The sequence below is a fragment of the Saccostrea cucullata genome, unplaced genomic scaffold, assembly GCF_032062105.1.
Source record: "Saccostrea cucullata isolate Sc308-1 unplaced genomic scaffold, CSIRO_AGI_Scuc_v1 ctg680, whole genome shotgun sequence".
In the NCBI taxonomy this organism is placed as follows: domain Eukaryota; kingdom Metazoa; phylum Mollusca; class Bivalvia; order Ostreida; family Ostreidae; genus Saccostrea; species Saccostrea cuccullata.
Genome location: NW_026921337.1, coordinates 118,409 through 140,217, shown reverse-complemented (window position 1 = coordinate 140,217; position 21,809 = coordinate 118,409). Strand labels below are relative to the sequence as shown.

General features: G+C 32.6%; 1 protein-coding gene across 1 annotated transcript; it reads right to left on the bottom strand.

The window, feature by feature from the left end:
• LOC134259753 (uncharacterized) lies at positions 1-701 on the bottom strand. The gene is made up of 2 exons (XM_062742353.1): positions 587-701; positions 1-493 (listed from the first exon to the last, which is right to left on the bottom strand). Exons 1-2 carry the CDS (start codon positions 682-684, stop codon positions 1-3), a joined length of 591 nt encoding a protein of 196 aa, XP_062598337.1. The 5' UTR covers positions 685-701.
• Positions 702-21,809: the final 21,108 nt, after the last annotated feature.

The following is a 21,809-nucleotide window of genomic DNA, read 5'->3' as shown; positions in this document are numbered from 1 at the left end:
TCAAGAATCCAGTGTTCCCCTGTAGTACATGGCACCCCAGTTACACCACCCCAACCAAACTTGACTGTTGGTACAATTTGTTTCTGTATGCCTCATTCTCCTTCTGACGAACACACGGCTATCATTTTGAAAAAGGGTAAATCTGTACCAAAGCACTGCTGACCAGTCAACCCAAGTCCAATTGGCATGAGCCAGTGCAAACTGCAATCTTTTCCTGCGATAACAGCTGTGAGGAGAGAGTTTTTTCAAAGCCACATGTGCTACAAGACCAGCTTCCTTCAGTCTCCGTCTTACTGTGGTGTTGGATGCTTGGACTCCATTCTGCATCCACTCAGTCCTTAGCTGTGGAACGGTCTCTCTTCTGTTCTGCAGAGATTCTCTCACAAGAATTCTATCTTCTCTGGCTGTTGATATCCTGGGTCTCCCTGGTCGTGCAGCATCTTCATAAGATCCAGTTGTCTGTCGTCTCTCGATTGTTTTCCGAATCGTCTTTCTGTTAAAGGAAAGGAAATTAATTAAGTTTTTTTTTGTAACTTTAAGCAATATGTTAAAAAAAAATTAAATTCTATCAAAAGTGCTCACTTACCTTGTAGTTCCAAGTCTTCTGGCAATCTCCGATATCGTGTTTCCTTGTTGATGCAGCAGGTTGCAGAGAATCCTTTCTTCTAACGTCAGTCGCCCCATCTTCTCAATTTTTAAGTTTTTTTACCCATCAAATGTAATTTTTCATGTTATAAGAGGTTACTGGTTATTAACATTCTTTATTTTTAAGTTTATTTTTCTTTTAAATACTCAAAGTAGGCGAGTAAAAGTCTGAGATTTTTATGATACAAATACCATTTAATAATGTTGAGAATAAATTTTACAAAATACATGTATATGGTGTTAATTGATTAATTTTTGTCTAAAAATTTAATTTCTCATTGGATTCTTTTGTTACAATGCTCAGTATAGGTTATCTCTCTTTATAAAAGACAATTACAAATATTCTATAAACTTTTTAGCTTTTTTCATTTAAAATTAGTGAAAAAATAACAGTGGATACTTATTTATGGAGGGTAGTGTATGTCTTGTTTGATTATTCTGTCATTTATTTTAGTAAATAAATGACTTCTTCTATTCCTCTACTGAATGTTATGTCTTGTCTTTAATAAGGAGGTTAAGTTATCCAGGTATCGATAAATGTAACTAATGTTAATTGAAAATGCCTCGTCGATCTGTTTAAATGTCGGTCCCAGCAAGTGTTTATTTCTTCTCATGTGTATATGATTTACATAAATAAAGGCATCATACGAATACATGTACATTGCTTTTCATTGGCGAACTATGATCGAAGTAATTGTACCCTTATAAATGCATGGTATCCATGGGTATTTTGACAGAGTGTTAGAAGACCTGGTCTCCAAAAACTACATAGATAAAGTAAATCAGAAACTGAATTATATTTTTAGTATCATCTTCAGATAAATACTTGAGTATTATAGTAAAAAAAGGACTTGTTATCAGGGTTCATGCCAAAAGGATTGTTTCCAATATCTCGAACGTAAGCATATTTCGACTCAACATATCAAAGTGATCTTTAAATTAAAGACAACACAGAGTCTGTCAAATATGATTCATAGTTGGATGTTATACTGACTATACAGATAATAAGGACCAACTGTAGGAAAACGAAATGATGTATTGAGTTTATTTATCGTCAACGTCCCTTATTAATAAGTAATATCCTACTATCGCCTGCTTATAGTGTTCATATCTCGCAACATACGTGTACATGCTACACAACAGTGCTATGAGTACGATCCATTATTAAACAAAATTAAGGCGGGCTACGTTACGTGGGACTCGTTTACAGTCAGACAGCATTAATTTTCGTAAATTTTATGAAACTCTGATAGGAGATAAAACAATATAGAATCAATATTATCCCAATAATCTTCCAAATAAGTTTCAGCGTTTCTAACACAGTGGTTCTTGATAAGAAGATTTTTAACCGAATTCAAATGAATTAAAATGTTAAAATTGGATTCCTTATTGTGGTCACACCCTACCCCCAAACAATCAAATATATTACATTTGAAAGAAATACAAATTTGATCCCATGACTGAATTAGCAAGATGGTTGAACACCTTTGACGTCCGAGGTTAGTATGCGAGGTACGAAGCATGTTATTGTTTGTAGATCCAAGTTTGTTTTCATCAAAGTCTTTGGCCGGTGTCCTTCCTTATATGGTTTATTTTAAAAAAAAAAAAATAAAGTCATGTTGTAGTCAACATGAAAATGTGTTTTACCAAACATTTTGACAACATTAATTTATAAAGTCTTTTGTTGGAGCATGTAGTATGTTTTGTATTAGAGAAACATTTTAATTCTGAAATGCAAAGATCATACCGACAAGTACATCAATTTTCGAATAATTTTATCGATTCATTTCATTAGAAACATATTATATAAAGGCTAAGTTTAGCAAGAATTTCAAGTGGTGGTGTGTAAAGAGGTCGAAAAATAAAAAAAAAATCAATATATGCGCATGCATTTGATATAAGGTATTCCTGGAAAAATTGCATTTTATAGTCACTTACATAAATTCGTGGAAAACAGCTTCTTGGAGCCAAAACCAGTAGTAGTTCATAACCACTCAAGACAATATTTTATTTTCAACATATCGAAATATTTTTCTGTACATAAAATAGAGATATAATGTGCATATTCTTCAGACGACGTATGTCCACACACAATTCATCTTTCATTTTCCAAATCTCCGAAATCTGTTGTAGTTTTTTCCTCGAATTAACTGTGAAGAAAAAAAGTAATGATTATGGCAAAGGCTAATGCATCGTTGCTTGCTTTTGTACAAATGTTGCAGAAGAAACTCAATTTTACTTATATGTTTAAATATAAAGCCCTGTCCTAGCACAAATATCCTCACCTATGGTAAATAAATTTTTAATTTTGAAAGGAGCACACATATTCAATATAACTACACGTATACTCTTCTGAATATTCACTGTCAATGTTGCTCCGCCCTAAGACAAAAACCCCTGACACTTAAGTCATGGATTTTTATACATGAATGTTTGTTTATGCTGATTTCTCATCATTTGATCATAATAACCGTCTTACTCTTGTCCTGGTTTATCCAGGAGTACAGAGGACGGACGTTTGAAGACTGCATTCATTTTTACCCTCCCCTCAAACCAAGGGGAGCAAAACCATGGAATTCACAACTTCTAATCCTTCCTCCTTGCTTGTTTGCAAACGTTCAGATATAACGCCTGAATATTAACCATGAAAGAACTATATGCGGTATATTGCATATATTTGCCACCACAAAAGTCAAATTTTGAAAACTTTCTGAAATGTGCTGAATTCAATAAATTGTATGAGAAATATAAATTAACAGAAAATATTATAGTGTCAAAGCAGTGTATTCAGAATTTTTGTTTTTATGACGTCACAAACTAGTCCGATTTTATATCCTTTTTTCAGAAAGAGGACAAAATGGACAAAATTTCAACAATTTTAGCTTTAAAATTTATAGAGCGCAAGTTTGTTCAGGAACAATATTGACATATTTCATTGATATTATCATTCTACACATTATATCAAAATATTGATCCTGAACACACATGCGCTCGGTGACTTTTACTCAAAATATCGACGAAATATGTACAATTTTCTGTAAAATTCATAAAAAACTGAAATTTACGTCATGTTTGTGACGTCATTACGTACATATGGCGTCATTACTTTAAGAAATAAGGTATCTTTTTTTGAGTGTTATTGGGATGTAAAACGGGTTGGTCACGTGATCAAAGGGCTTTATGGAAGATTTGATCATATGCCAACCCGTTTTACATCCCAATAACACTCAAAAAATGATACCTTATTACTTATTTTTACATTTGTGACTTATTCATACTTTAAACTTGCCTGATTGTGACTTTTAACGTGTGAAATGCATTATTTTTCAAACCCAACGCGCGTCGACCCTTTATGACGTCACAGAGAAATTACGTCGAACGTTTATCCATACGAACATCTATGACCTCTTAACCCCGTACCTGTATTTATACAGTTATAAAAACGCTTGCTTTCAGTAGTGTTATACAAAGGAAAACACTTGCAAATGTAAATATTTGTGAAAATATTCAGTGCTTTGAAGTCAGCATATACTCCCCTGTTTAAGAACTTAATTAAATATATCTCCATCAAAGTTTGATTTGGGGGGCAAATATTGGTTATTACCGAATAAAGTTCTTTGTTACTTAAATCTTGTAAATGATACATAAATTTCATAACTTTTGTTCCTCTTCGTCCATAGTCGCTGTTTGTACAGCATTTACCAGATATTACTTGGTAAAAGGTCTACGAGAACACAATACAACGACGACTTAAGAAAAAGTTAGCAATAGCTTTTCTGAGCTTTGTATTTATAGTGCATATCTTATAATATCTATTTTATATATGAAGCTTAAGAAATATTCAGAATATTCATCAAATTTTGTTGGATTTCCACAGGATTATATACCTCCCTTCAACTATACCATTTCTGAATCCGTTATAATAGTTACATGTACTTATAAAATGAGTGTTACTGCTCTTTTAATTCTTTTCTCTCACTGCATACAGAACACTATATAGTACTAAGATTCGAACGTTATTTTCTTGATTACTTTATTAATAAAATGAAAATAAAATTTAATAAAATTTAATATTTGAAATACGCGTCTGGAAATATAATAAATATTTCAGCCATAACACAAATTTTGTACCTGTGAATAATTAAAAGTATATGCCAGCCTAAACATATCAATATATTGGTATTTCCTGTGAAATTCTGCCCTGGATAATTTATCTCATAAATAATTACTTTCATTTAACCGAGAAAAAGTTGGATATTTTCCTAATAACATCTTCTTTCTTCTAATAAAATTATTTCTCTTTTATTGTTTTATTGTATAACGTTTACTTCTAGTTTTCTTCATAAAAGAAAAAAACCCAGCTCAAAATAAGTTTTAAATATTTTCAAATATTTGTATGTCGCAAAAAGGTTTAATCAATTTTGTGATCGAGTATTTTCGAACTACTTTAGATCATAAAAGTTTAAAGCTTGAATATATATTAATTTTTAGTCAATAGAATAAAATACTTTTAAATTTAAAACTAAAAAATGAATATAACATTACAAAAACTTATATCGTCTAAATCGGATTGCATGGGGTATTTTCTTCCACTAATATTGAAATCAAGATTGTTACCATATACAATTTTCGAATTCTTCCATATTGTCAAAAAACTTCATTAGAAAATGCCCATTTGCGTAGCTGGTCGGCTCAAAGTGTTATCATTAGAGAAATCCAATGAGCCGTACAATAAAGACAAAACTTTTTGTTTATGAAAAAAGTGAAGGAAGCATAGAAAACTTGTGCATTAAATTTTATTTTACATTTGAAAAACAAGATGTGTTTGTGAAACACTATGCGCCCGGCGGCAATAAAGTTTTAAAAACCTATATTTTTAGCATATACTAGTAGGTCACAGTCAAGGTCATTGATCATGGTGTCATTTGTAAAAGCTTAATTAGTGAAGTATACATACAAATATGAATTCCCTATCTCTCATGGTTCAAAAGTTAGGGTGAAGGTTCAAAAAAGCTATTTTAGCATATAGGTCACAGTCAAGGTCACAAGGTCATTGACCTTGGTGTCATGTGAAATGGCTTAATTAATGGAGTATAGATGCCAAATATAAAGTCTTTCTTCGTTTAAAAGTTATGGTGAAGGTTAAAGTTTGCCGACAAAAAAGCTATATTTAGCGTATAGGTCACAGTCAAAGTCACAAGATCATTGACCATGGTGTCATTTAAAAGAGCTTAATCAGTGGTGTATACATACAAAATATGAAGTCTCTATCTTTTATGGTTCAAAAAGTTATGGCGAAGGTTAAAGTTTGCAGAAAAAAACTAATTTTAGCATATAGGTCACAGTTAAGGTCGCAAGGTCATTAACCTTGGTGTCATTTGAAAGAACTTAATTAGTGAAGTATGCATATCAAATATGAAGTCTCAATCATTTATGGTTTAAAAATTATGGCGAAGGTTAAAGTTTGCAGACAAACAGATAAACAGACAAACAGACAGGACAAAACAATATACGCCTCGGATCTTTCGATCCGGGCGCATAAAAAAAATTATTATGCACATGCAGGAAGAAAGGTAAGACTGAGGGTAAATGTCAAAGGTCACAAAACTCTAACCTGTATATAATTTATACTAGAATAAAACTTAACTAGATTAAATGGAACAATTTCTTTAAACAATCTCCAAAGATATACATGTTTATATTTAAATTAGAAAACACGATCAATGAATCTGTAAAACTAAATGAAATAAATAAACACTATACATATATTAAAAGTCATTGTTAAGTTTATCAAAATTAAATTTATAAATCTTTAAAATCAGTCAGGGAATTTTGTTATCAAGAAAAACTGAAATAAACTTTATTTAATGTGTAGATATTAAATTTAACAGACAAAATAAATATGTGATAAACAGGAAATGAATAACAAGAGGAATTTTTTTTTCTTTTGGCGAACATTTGCAAAAACTAATGCAATGGAAAGGAAATTAATTCTATTTGTTTATTTTTCATTTTTAAACCTATTTTTAAGGATATTAACCTAAAAATTAAGTTTCTATGTTTTTGTATATCATTTTGCAAATATTTTGTTAGTTGAAACTCATGTTTCATCACAAATGCTTGAAAGACATGCAACTGAGAAAATGTAAAATATGTACCAATTATAAGCCATTCCGGATAGAATATGTCAATAATTTAATGAATTACCTTGTATGAATTTGAAACCAGCTGAATAAGAGTAAAAAAGTAAACTGAGGCTGTAAATAATTTAGATTTTTCATCAGTTTTAGTACTGGACGGATATCTTGATTTAGTATGATTAAAAATGTACAGATAACATCAGTTATCGACCTACACGGAAGACGACAATATGCGATACCAATTTGTTAACAGAGCATAAAGCACGGGCATTTAGAAAGTCCAAGGTAATCCGTTATTTTTCCAAGTCAAGCGGGAAGGGGGCATTTTGTTTTACATGTTGTACAATATAAAAAGTTTGGATAAGTTGATAATTGTTTAAGATTAATATCAGTGACAAAGATAATACAGAGTGTTTTGCTGTTTTACGAATAAAACGTCCATGTATCTGGTTTGATTTGGATGACACTACTTCAGATCTGATCAGTGTCATCACACGAGACAAATTAATATCCATTGATCTCTTGTGTAAAAGATTAAAACACATCAGTATGAAATCGGCGACTGAAGCTGTATAATGTCGCAAATGATGTAATAGTTATCTGCGAGGTATAGCCACATACGGTGAATTAAATAAAACGAAAGAGAGATATATCCCACGGACTTAGCAATAAAGTCAGTCAGAGAGATTGCAGATTGGCATGATGAAGTCAAGTTTCGTACATAATGTTTCTTTAGACTGAAACATTACTTCTTCAACTTCACACAGTAAGAAGTTAAATTATGTTTATGCAACACGACAAGAAGTATTAGTCGTCGGTTTCAAATTTTCCTAATGTTCTCTAAAGATCACCTTTTCTCTCACTAGTTCTTTAAAATTTACTATTGTAAAATTTTTACATTTTTCACGCGTAGAAACAATACAAAATAAAATAAATGGGGTATTAGTTTATACGGATTTCGAATTGCTGTTTCACAATAACGAATTGTCAGATTTTTAAACAATTTACACATTTACGTCGCCCATACGGAGCAATGATTAACGCTTTTGCTCTCGGTCCTTTGGATGAGACCGTATCTCTGCCCCATGTCGCAGCAGATATTATCACAAAAACATCCCTCACTGCTCAATGGCCCTCGGTCCCGAGTATAAGTATAACATTGCAGCCTTTCACTAGGTAGTGGTAGCGTCTGCATTTGAGTAAAACATTCTCGAGTGGGACGAAAAACAACAAACAATACCTATTGCCTGCTACCTTTTATGTCCAACTATTTGTTCCAAATCAGGTCAAGATAATTTACCTTGTTATTAAAAAAAAACCCTGACTACGCAAAAATATATTTTTTTTAATTCTTCGAGCATTTTTTTTTGAAAATATTTCATACATGTACGTGTCTGAACTCACCAGGAAAAGTTAATTTGTAACTACCAAATTTCTTTGGAGATGACACTGGAATAAGTTTAATTTGGTAGTGTGCTACTGGTGGTAATGCATTTTTTATTTTGCAGTTTATTCAATTGTTATTTATGCTATTATAGTAAGAATCTTAAAGTGACATCAATATAACATTGATTATATTGATTTAATTATTATAATTATGTTATACATGTATTGTTTCATACCGCTCTCATTGTAGGTACACACATATTCAGTACTGGGTTCATGGTAAAGCCTGGCCTGCACCACCCCCGCTTCTCTGGCTGGTGTCCATTAAGTAGTTCCATGTAAGTGTCCAGATCAATGTTCTCGGAGTCGGTGTCCAATGATGGGTTAGCTAATACAAGGTCTGTCAACGAGAAACAAGAACTACATACAGCTTAGGATTGATAGTCATGGGTGTCTTGAGACATAAAATTTATGATGCTTCCCTCGATTTAATGTTTGCTCTTTCCTCTTATATAGTCCATGGGGGAGATTGTGAAATTGTTTAGATGACTCTCAGAGGTTACTGATACCAACCAAGCTTCATAAATATTCCAAACGCACTTAACTCATCGTCCTAAGATATAACTTGTGAAACAGTATGAAAATAAAAGGTGGAAATAAGTAGATTTTAAAGATTGTCATCAAATGTATAATAATATTCTGAATGAAGTCCTGAGTAAGTTTCAAACACAACCTTCTCTAAATATAAAATCTTTCAAAAGAGTGAGGCATATTTATATTGAATGATGTACAACGGAGTACGGACAAATCGGGTAAAAACGAGAGCATATTGATTTCATTTTCTTCAGTGGATAAATATAGTAGGAATACAATCTAAATTAGAAGCAGTACTATAATACCCATGCATAATTATTGCTAGGTTTCTGCTTGATTCTTAATTGCCAATACCGCCTTGGCGTGTCATTGAAATCTGCTCCAATAAAAGAAAGATATTCGACTCCTAAGTGTCGCATTTAAAGTGTTAGTCATATACTAAATCCTTTATCTTTAAACAATTCATGAATCAAGGGGGAACCTTACATAAGTATGCCATTAAAATGAAATATGTATTATTCTTCTTGATTTAAATTTTTAATTATAAATTGATCTGATGAAAGTACATGTATAAACTTTAGGCCACAAAAATATCTTTTTTCTCTTTTTGTGAGTTAATCAAGAGTCCAATTGCCTTGAAGCTGGCAGTATATAAAGTAAAAAATAATAAATTTATCAGCCTCCCCTGGATTTACGTGACAAGAATTTTATAACTTGTAAAAGCTTTTGTGTTCACTTTCATTTGCATGAAGACTTTATTTTTTTTAACTTGAAAATGTGTTAGGGGAGAGAATTGATAATGGCACGATAACATGAAAGGCCATCTTAAACCCAATTCTCCCTTTTTATAGAGAAAATTCTTAAAAATTGAGTATCAGTTTTAAATATTTTTAACGTTCCCAACGATCCAAATGAATATAAATTACCATATTTATATTTGTTTCAGAAATTTTTATAAATCCTAACAAACAAATATACATAGTGTGTTCCAATAAATGTTCTACCAAGGCGCTTTCTTAAGTCCTCGCTAATTCTAATTATAAAGAAGTGAAGGAGATACTTCAGGAGTACTGTACAACAATATATTCGAGAACTGGTGCAAATCAGATTTTGATACTAAATAAATCCAAGGAAAATCACAAAATTTCACCAAATTAACAACATAAAAAATACGACTTTCCAACTTTATATACAACCATTCCCCACGATAAATAAAAGTTAAGGCTATTTGGTAACATTGACAGCTACTTTTCAATAAAAAGAAACTCGTATATTTACTTACCCCTACCTTGTCATTGGTCAACTGCAAAATTATTTTGTTAAAAATATTCTGATTGCACACACAAGTACTTTGAAAATGATATCAAAAAGTAGCTTGAGTTTCTGATTGACATTACCTATGTGGTTTTCGGAGACCAATGAATTCAATAATGTATTGGAATTCCTAAGGGTAATAATTGCGCCCCGTTATTAGCAGAACTATTTGTATTCATTTGAAGCAGAATTTGTTCAAAAAACTTGTACACTAATAGAAGGAAACACTAGATGTGGCCTTCAAATTAACATTCAGATAAATCGACGGCGTATTGTCAATTCACAATGTTTATACTGGTGTCTCATTATATCGCGGTACTTAAAAATTTTTGCATAAATAATGTAATTCCAACTGTTTACTCTAACTTTCATTAAATGATATTCATAAACCAACCTATGGTCTAACTTTTTAATGTCAAATTATTTTCCAAGTCTTCATCGTTTATTTTGTAGTCTATCTTTAAAACAAGAAGTCTTATTTACCTCCTAAATTGGAGAGTCTCGTAGTATCGCGGTATGGGAAAACATGGAAACTTGTAGATGACATGCACCTCAATTTCTATTTTTAATTTTACGATGTAATTCTACATAAAAAATAAACAATTATACAAACTAATGACTTTCAAAACACGAACTACATTATTGATTTTACTAGATATTAAAATTCGGTGGTCTAAATATAATAAAAACGGGAATGGAAATCTGTAACATTACGTTTTATTTGAATAAAAATTTTTCCGACGCATGTTCCATTTTTTTTAATCATCACAAAAATTTTTATTCAGACGACAATCAGATAGTCTTATCCACAAAAATGATATGAGCTATGTATATGATTTTTTGGAATATACCGCGATACAATGGAACCCGCGATATAATGAGAATCGAGTATACTAATATTTCCAATCTTATGCCAATTCAATAAATCCCGATGAGCATGAAATTAAAAAAAAAACATAGAGTATAACATATCTGCTTCATATTTTTGATATTTTACCATATAAAGACATTAATGGTAATATTACAATCAATATTTATGATAAACTTTTCAATAGTCAACTTCCCTTACTTGTGCAGCTTTATACCTTTATCACCTGCAAACGAGGGTTATATCTTATAGTTGATTCGATACGCAAGAGCATGTTGTACTTACAGTGTATGAGCAATTTCTAAATCGAGGTAAGATGTTGACAAACAAGTTAATGAGACAAGAATATCAACATTCTAATTTAAAGTTGTTATTTTGTAAGTTGTATGGTCGAGAAAATGACCTTGTCATCAAATACAATATATACTGAAAGGAAAAAGAAACGCAGGGTAAACTATTGAGGTGAATTAAATTAGCTTTTCATAAAATATTTTTTTGTTTTCCTTTCTAACTTTAAAAATCATCTTTCACAAAGATATAACCAAATTCCCATTTGATTCTGTCCAATAATTTATGAGTTATTAAAGCTCAAATGACGATACCCCCCAAAAGTGAAAATCGAAAACTCTCATTATCCTCAATGTCTCTCCCGTGCATCTGTCAGAGCCTTACTTTTCCTTTGCATGGAATTTCATCAGAGTGTTTATCTTTCAAACCGTGGCTATACTGGGCATGTGTAACCACGCAAAAAAATTAGTCAAACGGCGTGCGCATGCGCCAGTGAGAGGAATACAACAGTAAGTTGAACTGGCTCAAAAAACCAAATAGCAGAATTGTTTTCTTTCAAATGTCTTATGAATTTAATGATTATAATCATCTACTTTATAAATGGCTGTTTTTGTGGTAGTAAGGTGGCGATTTAAGAGATGGCAGGACGAATAAACCACTCGTAACATGGCTCTGTTTCGCTTTAACGTCATCGTCACGGTTGATTGAAAACCATTCCTCCTTCTTCTGGGATCAGTACCCTCTCTGACAACGGGTAACAAATTTTATGGGGGATAATTTACAAGAAACTGGTTAGTAAACCGTTGTTGCCTTTTTCATTCATTAGGCAATTCGAAAACAAGACCCCATTGAACTTCCGTAAACTGTGCCAAGATTGCAAGAAATTCATAATGTCTCTTAATATTGAAAAACGATGTGCATGCCTTATATGCATCAATGAATGTAACAAGATTTGTTGACAAACTCGTCGTTATCAAATTGCACGTGTTTTGGGCTTTTTAGCGTTTTCCCTACGTGACGTCATAAATTTTACGGTTGAGTAATTCTGAATACTGATTTTGGTGTACAGTAACTAAATTTCTCTTCTGACCAATTTTCGTAATTTTCGGTCATGTGGTTAATTTTTTTTCGAACATAATGTTACCCTGCGTTTCTTTTTCCTTTCAGTATACTATTGTAAACTGCTGTCTTATTTACACAATGAATTGCAGACGGATTTTACGTGTTTTTTTTTATCATGAGAAGAAGCACACGGCAAGTATGACCTTCTTCTCGGGATGTTCACTTCTCCAAGGCACTTGATCACATTTCTTATGTCTTAGAGGTCCGTGTTTGCTCTGCTCCAAAATTTGTATTGTTAAATGGATTTATGAGCTTAACTTATCGCCATATATTTCATGGTTATATAAAGTTAAAGAATTTTTTAAAAATATGTTATAATGAAACCCCATCCTCAGACTTTTAACGCTTACGTTAGCCTAATGGTAGCGTGTTAGTTTTGTGATCGGGACGCCGACGATCGATTCTCGTTCACAGATCCGCGTCAAACCTATGACGTCAACAAAGGTAGTGGCTGTTACTTCGAGATATGCCCGTTATAAGAAGAGAAAGTTACAGGTCACTCGGATGAGACCTTAAAAAACCGAGGTCCTGTGCCACGGTAGGTGTTGGCACAATTAAAAGCTCTTACTGCTCAATGACCTGAGTGCAAGTAACGATCAAAATTTGAAGCCCTTCACTGGTATATGGCAACATCTCTATAAGAGGTGAAAATTTTCCACCACATACAATCAATCAATGAGTCGGATTTTATGTATCGGGGCATACATTTTACAAAACTAGTAAATCTATATGTTTAAGTTAAATTGAATACATTGGTGTTATTGTCACTTTGCATGAAGTTTGTCTCTTAAATGACCAGGAGAATTTTTATTAAGCAGTTTTACAATGATATATGTATTTTTAATAAGGAATAAACGAGATTAGTGAATATGAAGTGATTATAAAGGATAAAATATATAGACAACCCTAGATCCGTGGTCCATCTACTTCATTTGTGCTAATGCTTTTGTTCTTGAATTCTCCTTCTTCTGGGATCAGTACAAATTAGTTTAACCTATCAAAATAACACTAAGTAGTAAATCAATTAACCTTTTTTGCGACTTGTTAACTTGCCAAGACCTTTTGGAAACGTCACTGAATAGAGAATACAGACCCAGAAGTATTATTGTAATTCTGATGCTCCGTGACATTATGTCGGTGAATTAGACTTTGGTGAGTAATTCAGTCCATTTATATGAACACAAAGCTGCTGGAGCTCGAACCAAGGAACGCTGTTGTGAAGCATCTATTCCCTTGGAAGTTGTTTTATATCAAAAGATTTAGAGGAGAGCACTGTCGCTTTTTCTTCAACATGTTCCTTGTGGTATTTAATGTTTTCTAGTGTCTTGATTAAACTGAAATAACAGAACACTATCAATACTTATCAAAAATACATTGATTCAAAGTGACTTTCTATTTCCTGTTCATTCTTTGTTATCTGTGTTCTGGATCTCGGTATGGTCTGGTCTGGAACTATGATTGAGATAGAGACGTCACCATACGTATATACAGGTGAAAGGCTTCAAATTTGGACCTACATACATGTATACTCGGCACTCAGGGCCAGTGACAAGGGGCCTCGGTTTTTAAGCCTCTTAAGCAGTTTTGTCAGGTACAAGGAAATTACTCTGGGGGTTTAATTTGCACTTCCCTTAAGAATAAAAAAACCTAGCTTAACTTTCCTGCATGCAATCTTAACGTAAGGGCAACCATAATGGCCTTTTTTGGTTTAGGCAAATAACTGGAGTAAAATTTAACCTACACAAAAATCTGTTGGAGCATTGGCTTCTCTTTGCAAAAATACGATGGCAGTCTTTCTTTAGTTTGAATGATATCAAATGGTATTCTTTTAAATTTAAATATCACAATAGCAATTTTTGCATATTAAGCTTCACACTCCTTGTTCTGGCTATCACATTTTGAATTAGGTTTAGCTAAGTTAAGTAACCAAATATACTTTAGAAGATAATTTCTGTGCAAAGACAAATGGTAAAACAAGCAATTTCTATGATTAGGAATTCTTAAATAGAACATTTTAATCCTGGCAAATAAACTACCTGCTTTTACAGTTATTATGGAAAACACTATTGTTATAGTACTTACTGAAATATATGAGCAAACATGGACCTCTAAAACATCATAGCTGGGATAAGGTGTTATGGAGGAATGAACAACTCCTGCCAACCGCTCGGGTCATACCCACCGTGTGCTGCTTGTCATAATCGGAAAATAACGGAATAATCCGTGGACAATTCATTGTCTAACATTGAGTATGAAAAAACGTCAGTTAGCATTCAACTTAATAATAAAGCGTATTTTCTTTTTTGAAAAAAAGGTTAAGTTGTGCAACAGATCATTACATCCCCTATATGTACCAACAATACCCAGAAATAGGAGGACATCAATACCTCAAATCATAATTAATAAAAAATTTAGTATATTATATATTGAATAATATATTTAAGGGCAAAATTAGGACACTTTTGACCCACGTGAACATGAAACATCATAGTCTTTTTAAAGTACTCTTCGGGTGTAACCTGATAAAAATATATCAACTTGTACCACCGTCAAGGTCAACTTTGACCTTTTAAACTCAAAATTTACTGGTGCCTTTGTTAGGCCATAGGAAGTTATGGTTCTAAATTTTCACTGCAAAAGTTTCTCGAGATGTCGTGGGGAAAACGAAAGTGTTTGAATATACACTATTTATTAATTTTAGACCTTCACCTTTGACCTTTCGACCTCAAAATCGATAATTATAAAATATTGTCCTTAGGTCTTTTGACATTGCTGTGTAAAATTCCATTGCTAACTCTCGAAAGCCTTTTGATTTACCCCGGTATCGCAAGGAACGAAAGTGTTACAGAAAGAAAAACTGACGGACGGGCAGATGGAACGAAATTAATATTCCCTGCTTGGAGAAAGCGAGTGACAATAATTATTTCTTGTGATACCTCCCTATGACTTAAAAATAAACATATTGACTCAGGGGTCAAAGCCAAGTTAATAAATTCATAAAATGGCTTCCTGTTTCACGACTTTCCATAACTGGAAATCACTCATCGATTTGAAGGTCAAATGTGACAGGACAAGGTCAAAATTCTATAATCCCTGGATTAAAAAGTACATTATATATATATTAAAAGTATATATATAATTATAGTCGAAATTAAGGATATCCGATCCTCAGCCAGGAAGGATAACTCCAAAAATTAATATTTTATTTGAAATGCATCAAAATGAAGCTTGAAAATGACATTTTTTCAAGCAATAATTTTCATTTTATTCATCTTTATAAATTCAGGGTTTTTGGAAGTCTTAGAAAAGGTCTTATAAAAGTTGACATTTGCACCCTATAAAAGGAGAAAAAAATTAATACAGTTTTAGAGAAATGAGATTTTCTCGAATCCAGCCTTAGATACTAATGCTTATTAGGATGGTATGAAATAAAAAGCGATTTGTGGTGTCTTGCAATGATAGCAAAAGCCTTTAACACTATGTATTGTAGAACACATGACGAAAATAGAAGACCAAAAAAAAATACTAAATAAGTATAAAAATCAAAGCAATTTTGCTGAATGCCTGGATACCTATCGTTTTTTAACCTAAAATACATTTGTTGATCAATTTGCAATTAGAAAATTCATTGATGATATTCCAATTCACTTTTTCTGCAAAAATATTGGAGATCTGACAATTTTCCCTATGTAATATGATTAAATTTAATCTTTAACTTTAAAGAAATACTGTGGATAAATTTACATAACTTTGTGGATTCAGAGATACTTTAAAGAGTATTTTTGATTATTTAACTGCAAATTTTATAAACCTGAGGATCGGACTACCTTAAAAGCTTTTTTTGCATTTTAAGTATACATGTATTATAATTAGAATGCAAGAAAAAAAAGATTTTAATTTTAATTTTTAATTTTCAACGGAGCACTTGCACATATTTGGTTGCATTTCTATTTCGAATTCATTGTTCTTTCCAAAAGTCTAAGTCCATTGGGATATTAAATCCGTGTCTATAACCTACAGATAAATAATTAATATTGCCTTAATTAGTGATTATTCCTCTTATGAACCTCACGCTTTTATACCTTAGGGAAATAGATTCACATCTGAAAGCCAGAATGAAAGCGAATTAGCAGACGGTGATAAACGTGCGTCCCAACAATTAGCGATCCTATTTACAACTAGATTGATACTCGGATCTCAGAATGCTCTTGTGGTTCTCCGGAGTTATATATCCTTATCTATATAGTATTATCTTTAGAAGCTCACCTTTCTCACCTATTCTTACGACATATGCTTTTGGGACAAGTTTATCCTTTGGGCCAGTTTATCAAATTTGCATTAATCAACGCTTTTTACCGTTGCCGTGGAAAGAAATCATCTGATTGTATGCAAATTCAAATGGAACTGCTATTGCCCAGGTAAAAACAATACTGTTTTGTTTACATACTGGTATTTGGTAATTTTAGAACCCTCAAATGAATATTGCGCTTGCAATACATGTTTATTCCAGCACATAAATAAATTGTCAGTTAATTCTGAATGAATTTCACTGGTCGGTTGCTTAAGTGAAAGCAGTTCTTTCTTCGATTAAGCAATAATTTTTTTACATTTGTAATTAACAAAAACACCAAATTACAGATGATCGTAATATAATATAAAAAGAAACACTAACAAATGTACTAATAAAGAACCACATTGTTTTAATTGTCCTTAAGTCTTCTCTAAATGATAAGATCATTACATCAACAGTTTATAATGGTAAGTCAACCGTTTTGGATTTTGTCACTGTAATAAACATAAACTGTCTATTACGAATTCCCGAGTAACAGTACATCATTTTGAACATATTTTATTGTATAAACAAAAGGATTGGAAACAAGTTCCTCTCCTTGACAGTACATCGATGGTAAACTCACTTCTAAACAAAACAAGAAAACATTGATGTAACCATCAATTTTCGCCCGGGAAATATATAAAGTGAACAATGGAAATGAGTCTTGTTCATCAAACCGCTTCGATATAGGTGAAAAAGACATGCGTCAAATGGATGGAGACGATAGTCGCAAGTATTTTGAAAACTTATAGTCGGATAAAGATCAAACAAAAACGATACCATTTTAAACTTGATCAATTTTTTCAAATAAATGTTGGCTGCATAAAATATAAATTGAATAAATATATAAATATGATATAAACTGACACATGCATCACCTATATTCAAAAATGTATTTAATTTACAATTTTAGAATATAAAACACGAACTGTGCATAGTACGTTTTTATGCGAGAAGAAAAATTTGATATTCTTAAAAAAAGGACCTGTCGTTTTTCTATAGTAAGTGATAAGCAACTTTACATATTAAATATGAAAAATATATATATAATTACAGATTCACTCTGTGGAAGTAAATATATTATCTATCTCGTAATTTATAAAGGGAAAGAATATTCTGATTAACAAACTTTACAATGTTTAGAAAACCATTAATTCTGAATAACTACTCCCACCCCAATCCCCATGCACCAACACTTAAACTTATATGTATAGAGCAGCCCGGTCCTCCGGGCTGCAATGAATCAACTCTTTAATTTTCAACTGAAATATATCACGGGCATCGGCAAATTAATTTGCAAAAGTTTCTAGTATTTTCTTGGGAAATATTCTAATTACAACTACTTCTGCAACGCCACATCAAACCTAGTTCATCCCACTCTGGTTTCGAAAATAGACAGGAGTTTCACATTGTAATCATTATTCAACAGAAAGAAGAGATAGAGAGAGCAAGAGAGTTGTATTTGGAAGAAATCCAAGACCGAAGTTGTGACTGACCAGGATTAAATGAGCAGGATTTAGCTCTTTTTCTAAACAGTATTTCTACATCATCGCACCTACCATTATCAGTTTTTCATTAAGTTTCAAACATCTGTTTGATTATTACATATAAAGACAACACGGTAACAATTGATTCTCGTATTTGTTTTTTGTAGAGAGCAAAGGAAGATTATATCAAAGAACGCATGCACTAAGCATTAGCCCCACGTCATATTTTTGCCGATGTATAAAAAATGTCGGTGTCGACGCTAATGGTTTTCAACGTCAAATTTCTCAATTCAAGAGAACTGCCTTTTGTCAATGTGCAATCGTTGATGCAACTTGTTTATTTGTTTGCAATTTTTCATTCTGATCAATAAGTAAATATTTAGATATCAATTATCGTTAGAATTGAAAACATATGTATTTTCAATTCAAAAATAGTAAATTTATTACAATATGCAGACATAATTCTCATGCATTTTTGTTTGATATTGCTTAAAATCTTTATCTTAATTTCTTGAATACAAAAAATAGAAATTTTACACTGCTCATTAACATCTAGTTTATTGATAGTAATATTTATTATACGTCGTCAATATATCTATTTAAGGAATAAATGTCTATTTTTTTTTATTTCGTGAAGTGATCAATCGAGTGGCTTGCGTTTATGCAAAAAAATTATCACGCAAGCCAATCGATTGATCATCGTCATAAAATCAAAAAATCTGACAGCTTTTCCTTATATTTACATTCTCTTGATTGGACGTTGATTTAATCCATGTGCTACAAGCCCCACTTCTGTCTATTTGTCCTATTTGATTTTTTTTTACCGAGCTTATCCACCCCTACTAATGTGTTCGGAACCTTTTATTTCACGGTGTTCTGCAAATTATAAAACCCGATGAGTTCAGAGTAGTTCTGACAGTGGCTCTGGCGAGAGTTAGCGAGACTTCAGCGAGATGGGGGTAAATTATTCACGGAAATGTGGCTAGGAAGTGACTAGCACGTGGAGACATGGTAAACAGAAAAGTTATGTTGCGTTTTAGTTTTCATCACCCTATAATATCATTCTGTAGAAATACACTTCAATCGATCTTGCTTGAATTCATTCAAGTTTAAGTCATAAGTATTCTCTATGATACAATTTTCTGCTTTCATGAATTAAAAATTCTCTTTGGACGAATATTTTGCATGGGAACCGGGACTACATTTTTGGCGTCAGATTAGCAAATATGGCACCAATGTGACTTTAACTGACAAATCAGATGAATGAGAATTGCATTGTGGGTTACTATAGGAATACTACAGGAATTTTACGCGCGATAAATTCCTTTATTGTACTATATCGGTGAATACAATTGTCAGGGGGATTCCCTGGCCAACACGCGTGATCAGGAGTATAGTTATGTAAAAATGTTTTGTTCATTTAAATGCATACGAAAAGCGCTGCTCGTTTTCCTTACCCTTGAAGTGCTGGTGTTCTGAACATGACACTAACTGTTCATAAAGCATATTTTTCTCTAGTTAACAATAAATTAAAAACGCCCTTAATATTTTTAATAGTTTCTAATGTTTGCATTTTGTTCATAAGAACATTTTAATTTTGCACTCTATTGACATGATCATAGAATGACCTGAACCACGTGTTCGAAGTAACGTGTAAACATGTATTTGGCGTAAACGTATTCAATGAACAATTGGTCAGTTGCTCGTGGTAAGATCCTCTGTGCGCATTAATAGCAATAGCCATATAAGGCAAACAAAGGTTTGTCAGTGTATATTATCTTACACATTTTTTTAACCATCGTATCGGTCTCTAGTGAGCTGTAATTTTTGCAGTAAACTATAATAAGATGTATCAATTGTTATTTACCCCCCCCCTTTAAGTCACCCATTTCTGTTGAAAAAAGGTGTGAAAACACATTTTTCACATGGCATGTTTTTAGAAGAAACAGACTATAGCAATTTCCTGTTCACGGTCAATTTTATTTATAAATCCGGTTCTGCCCTATAACTTTTGAATAGGTTAACCTAAACCACGTGTCTTGAATTTAAATCACAATAGCATTAGTAGGGGTGCTATCGATGATAGTGCATTGATATAGAAATAAAGTACATTGACTATTTGTAAGTTTATCTCGGGCAAAAACATTGGAAATGTAAATATTGTCGAAAGAAGGCTACAATAAGTGTTTTCTTCTCAAATATTAGGTTTTGAATAAATTCTTCACGTTATGATCTTGAAAAAGTCTACTTATAACACGACACAATTGGTACCCATGTGAATTCCAATAGACTGCTGAGAAATCTAGGCTCAAAAGGAACAAATATATACTGACAATCAGAATCTCATGTATCCTTTCAATAAACATGTAAACAGAGTGCTTGTATGTACAACCAGAATAATTTTTCAATAAATAATTTTACCGGTGACAAGGCATTACAAAGTAAATTTACGAGTCCCAATTAATTGAAAAAACCAGCTGTCAATAATGTCAAAAAGCGTGGACATTAATTAATCATAGATAAAGGTTGTATAGTGTTGAAAAGTCATATGTCGTTTGATGTTATTGGTTTTGATCGCTGCAGAACTGAAGCGTTATTATTAGTTACATAGTCTTTTAGTGACAGGGTATGGGATGATACCTGGTTAGTAAATTTCATACCTGGCGAGGCGGAGCCGAGTCAGGTTTGAAATTTACTAACCAGGTATCATCCCATACCCTGTCAATAAAAGACTATGTAACGAATTTACCCCAGCGATGAAACATTTACGTTTTATCTGTAGTTTATAAATGGTTTTCTCTGCTAAATGCTTCATCGCGTTTATACTGTGCCTATCATGACGTCACGTTTGTGTTTGTGACGTAATACATCGACCGGGTATAGATTTACTGACCGGGTATGGATTTACAACTGACCGGGCATAAGTAATCCACCGCCTTCACGTGACAGACTTCAACCAATCGTAAGCCAGGATTTCACGGAAAAATCAACAGAGGTGGGGTAATATTAGTTACAAAGTCTTTTAGTGACAGGGTATGGGATGATACCTGGTTAGTAAATTTCAAAAGACTATGTAACGAATTTACCCCACCGATGAAACATTTACGTTTTATCTATACTTTATAAATGGTTTTCTCTGCTAAATGCTTCATCACGCTTATACTGTGCCTATTATGATGTCACGTTTGTGTTTGTGACGTAATACATCGACCGGGTATAGATCTACAACTGACCGGGTATCGATTTACAACTGACCGGGTATAAGTAATCCGCCGCCTTCACGTGACAGACTTCAACCAATAGTAAGCCAGGATTTCACGGAAAAATCGACAGAGGTGGGGTAAGGTTTTATATTTCACTTTGACTACAACGCTACAGATCACGTAATTCAAATAAGGTGCAATTTACGGCGTTAAGTTTTTCTGCACGCGGTCGGGGTGTATTTTTCAACTTTCCAGCACTGATAAATCAACTATCCTTCATTCCATTATTCTAGACATATTTGATGACCAATATTTATATTTTTCCACCTTCTTACCCTTTATATTTGTATCTAAAGACATCTTTAGACATCTATAGACATTTAAAGAAATCTTTAACAAGGTATAGTCAGTAAATCAACATAGCTGTTG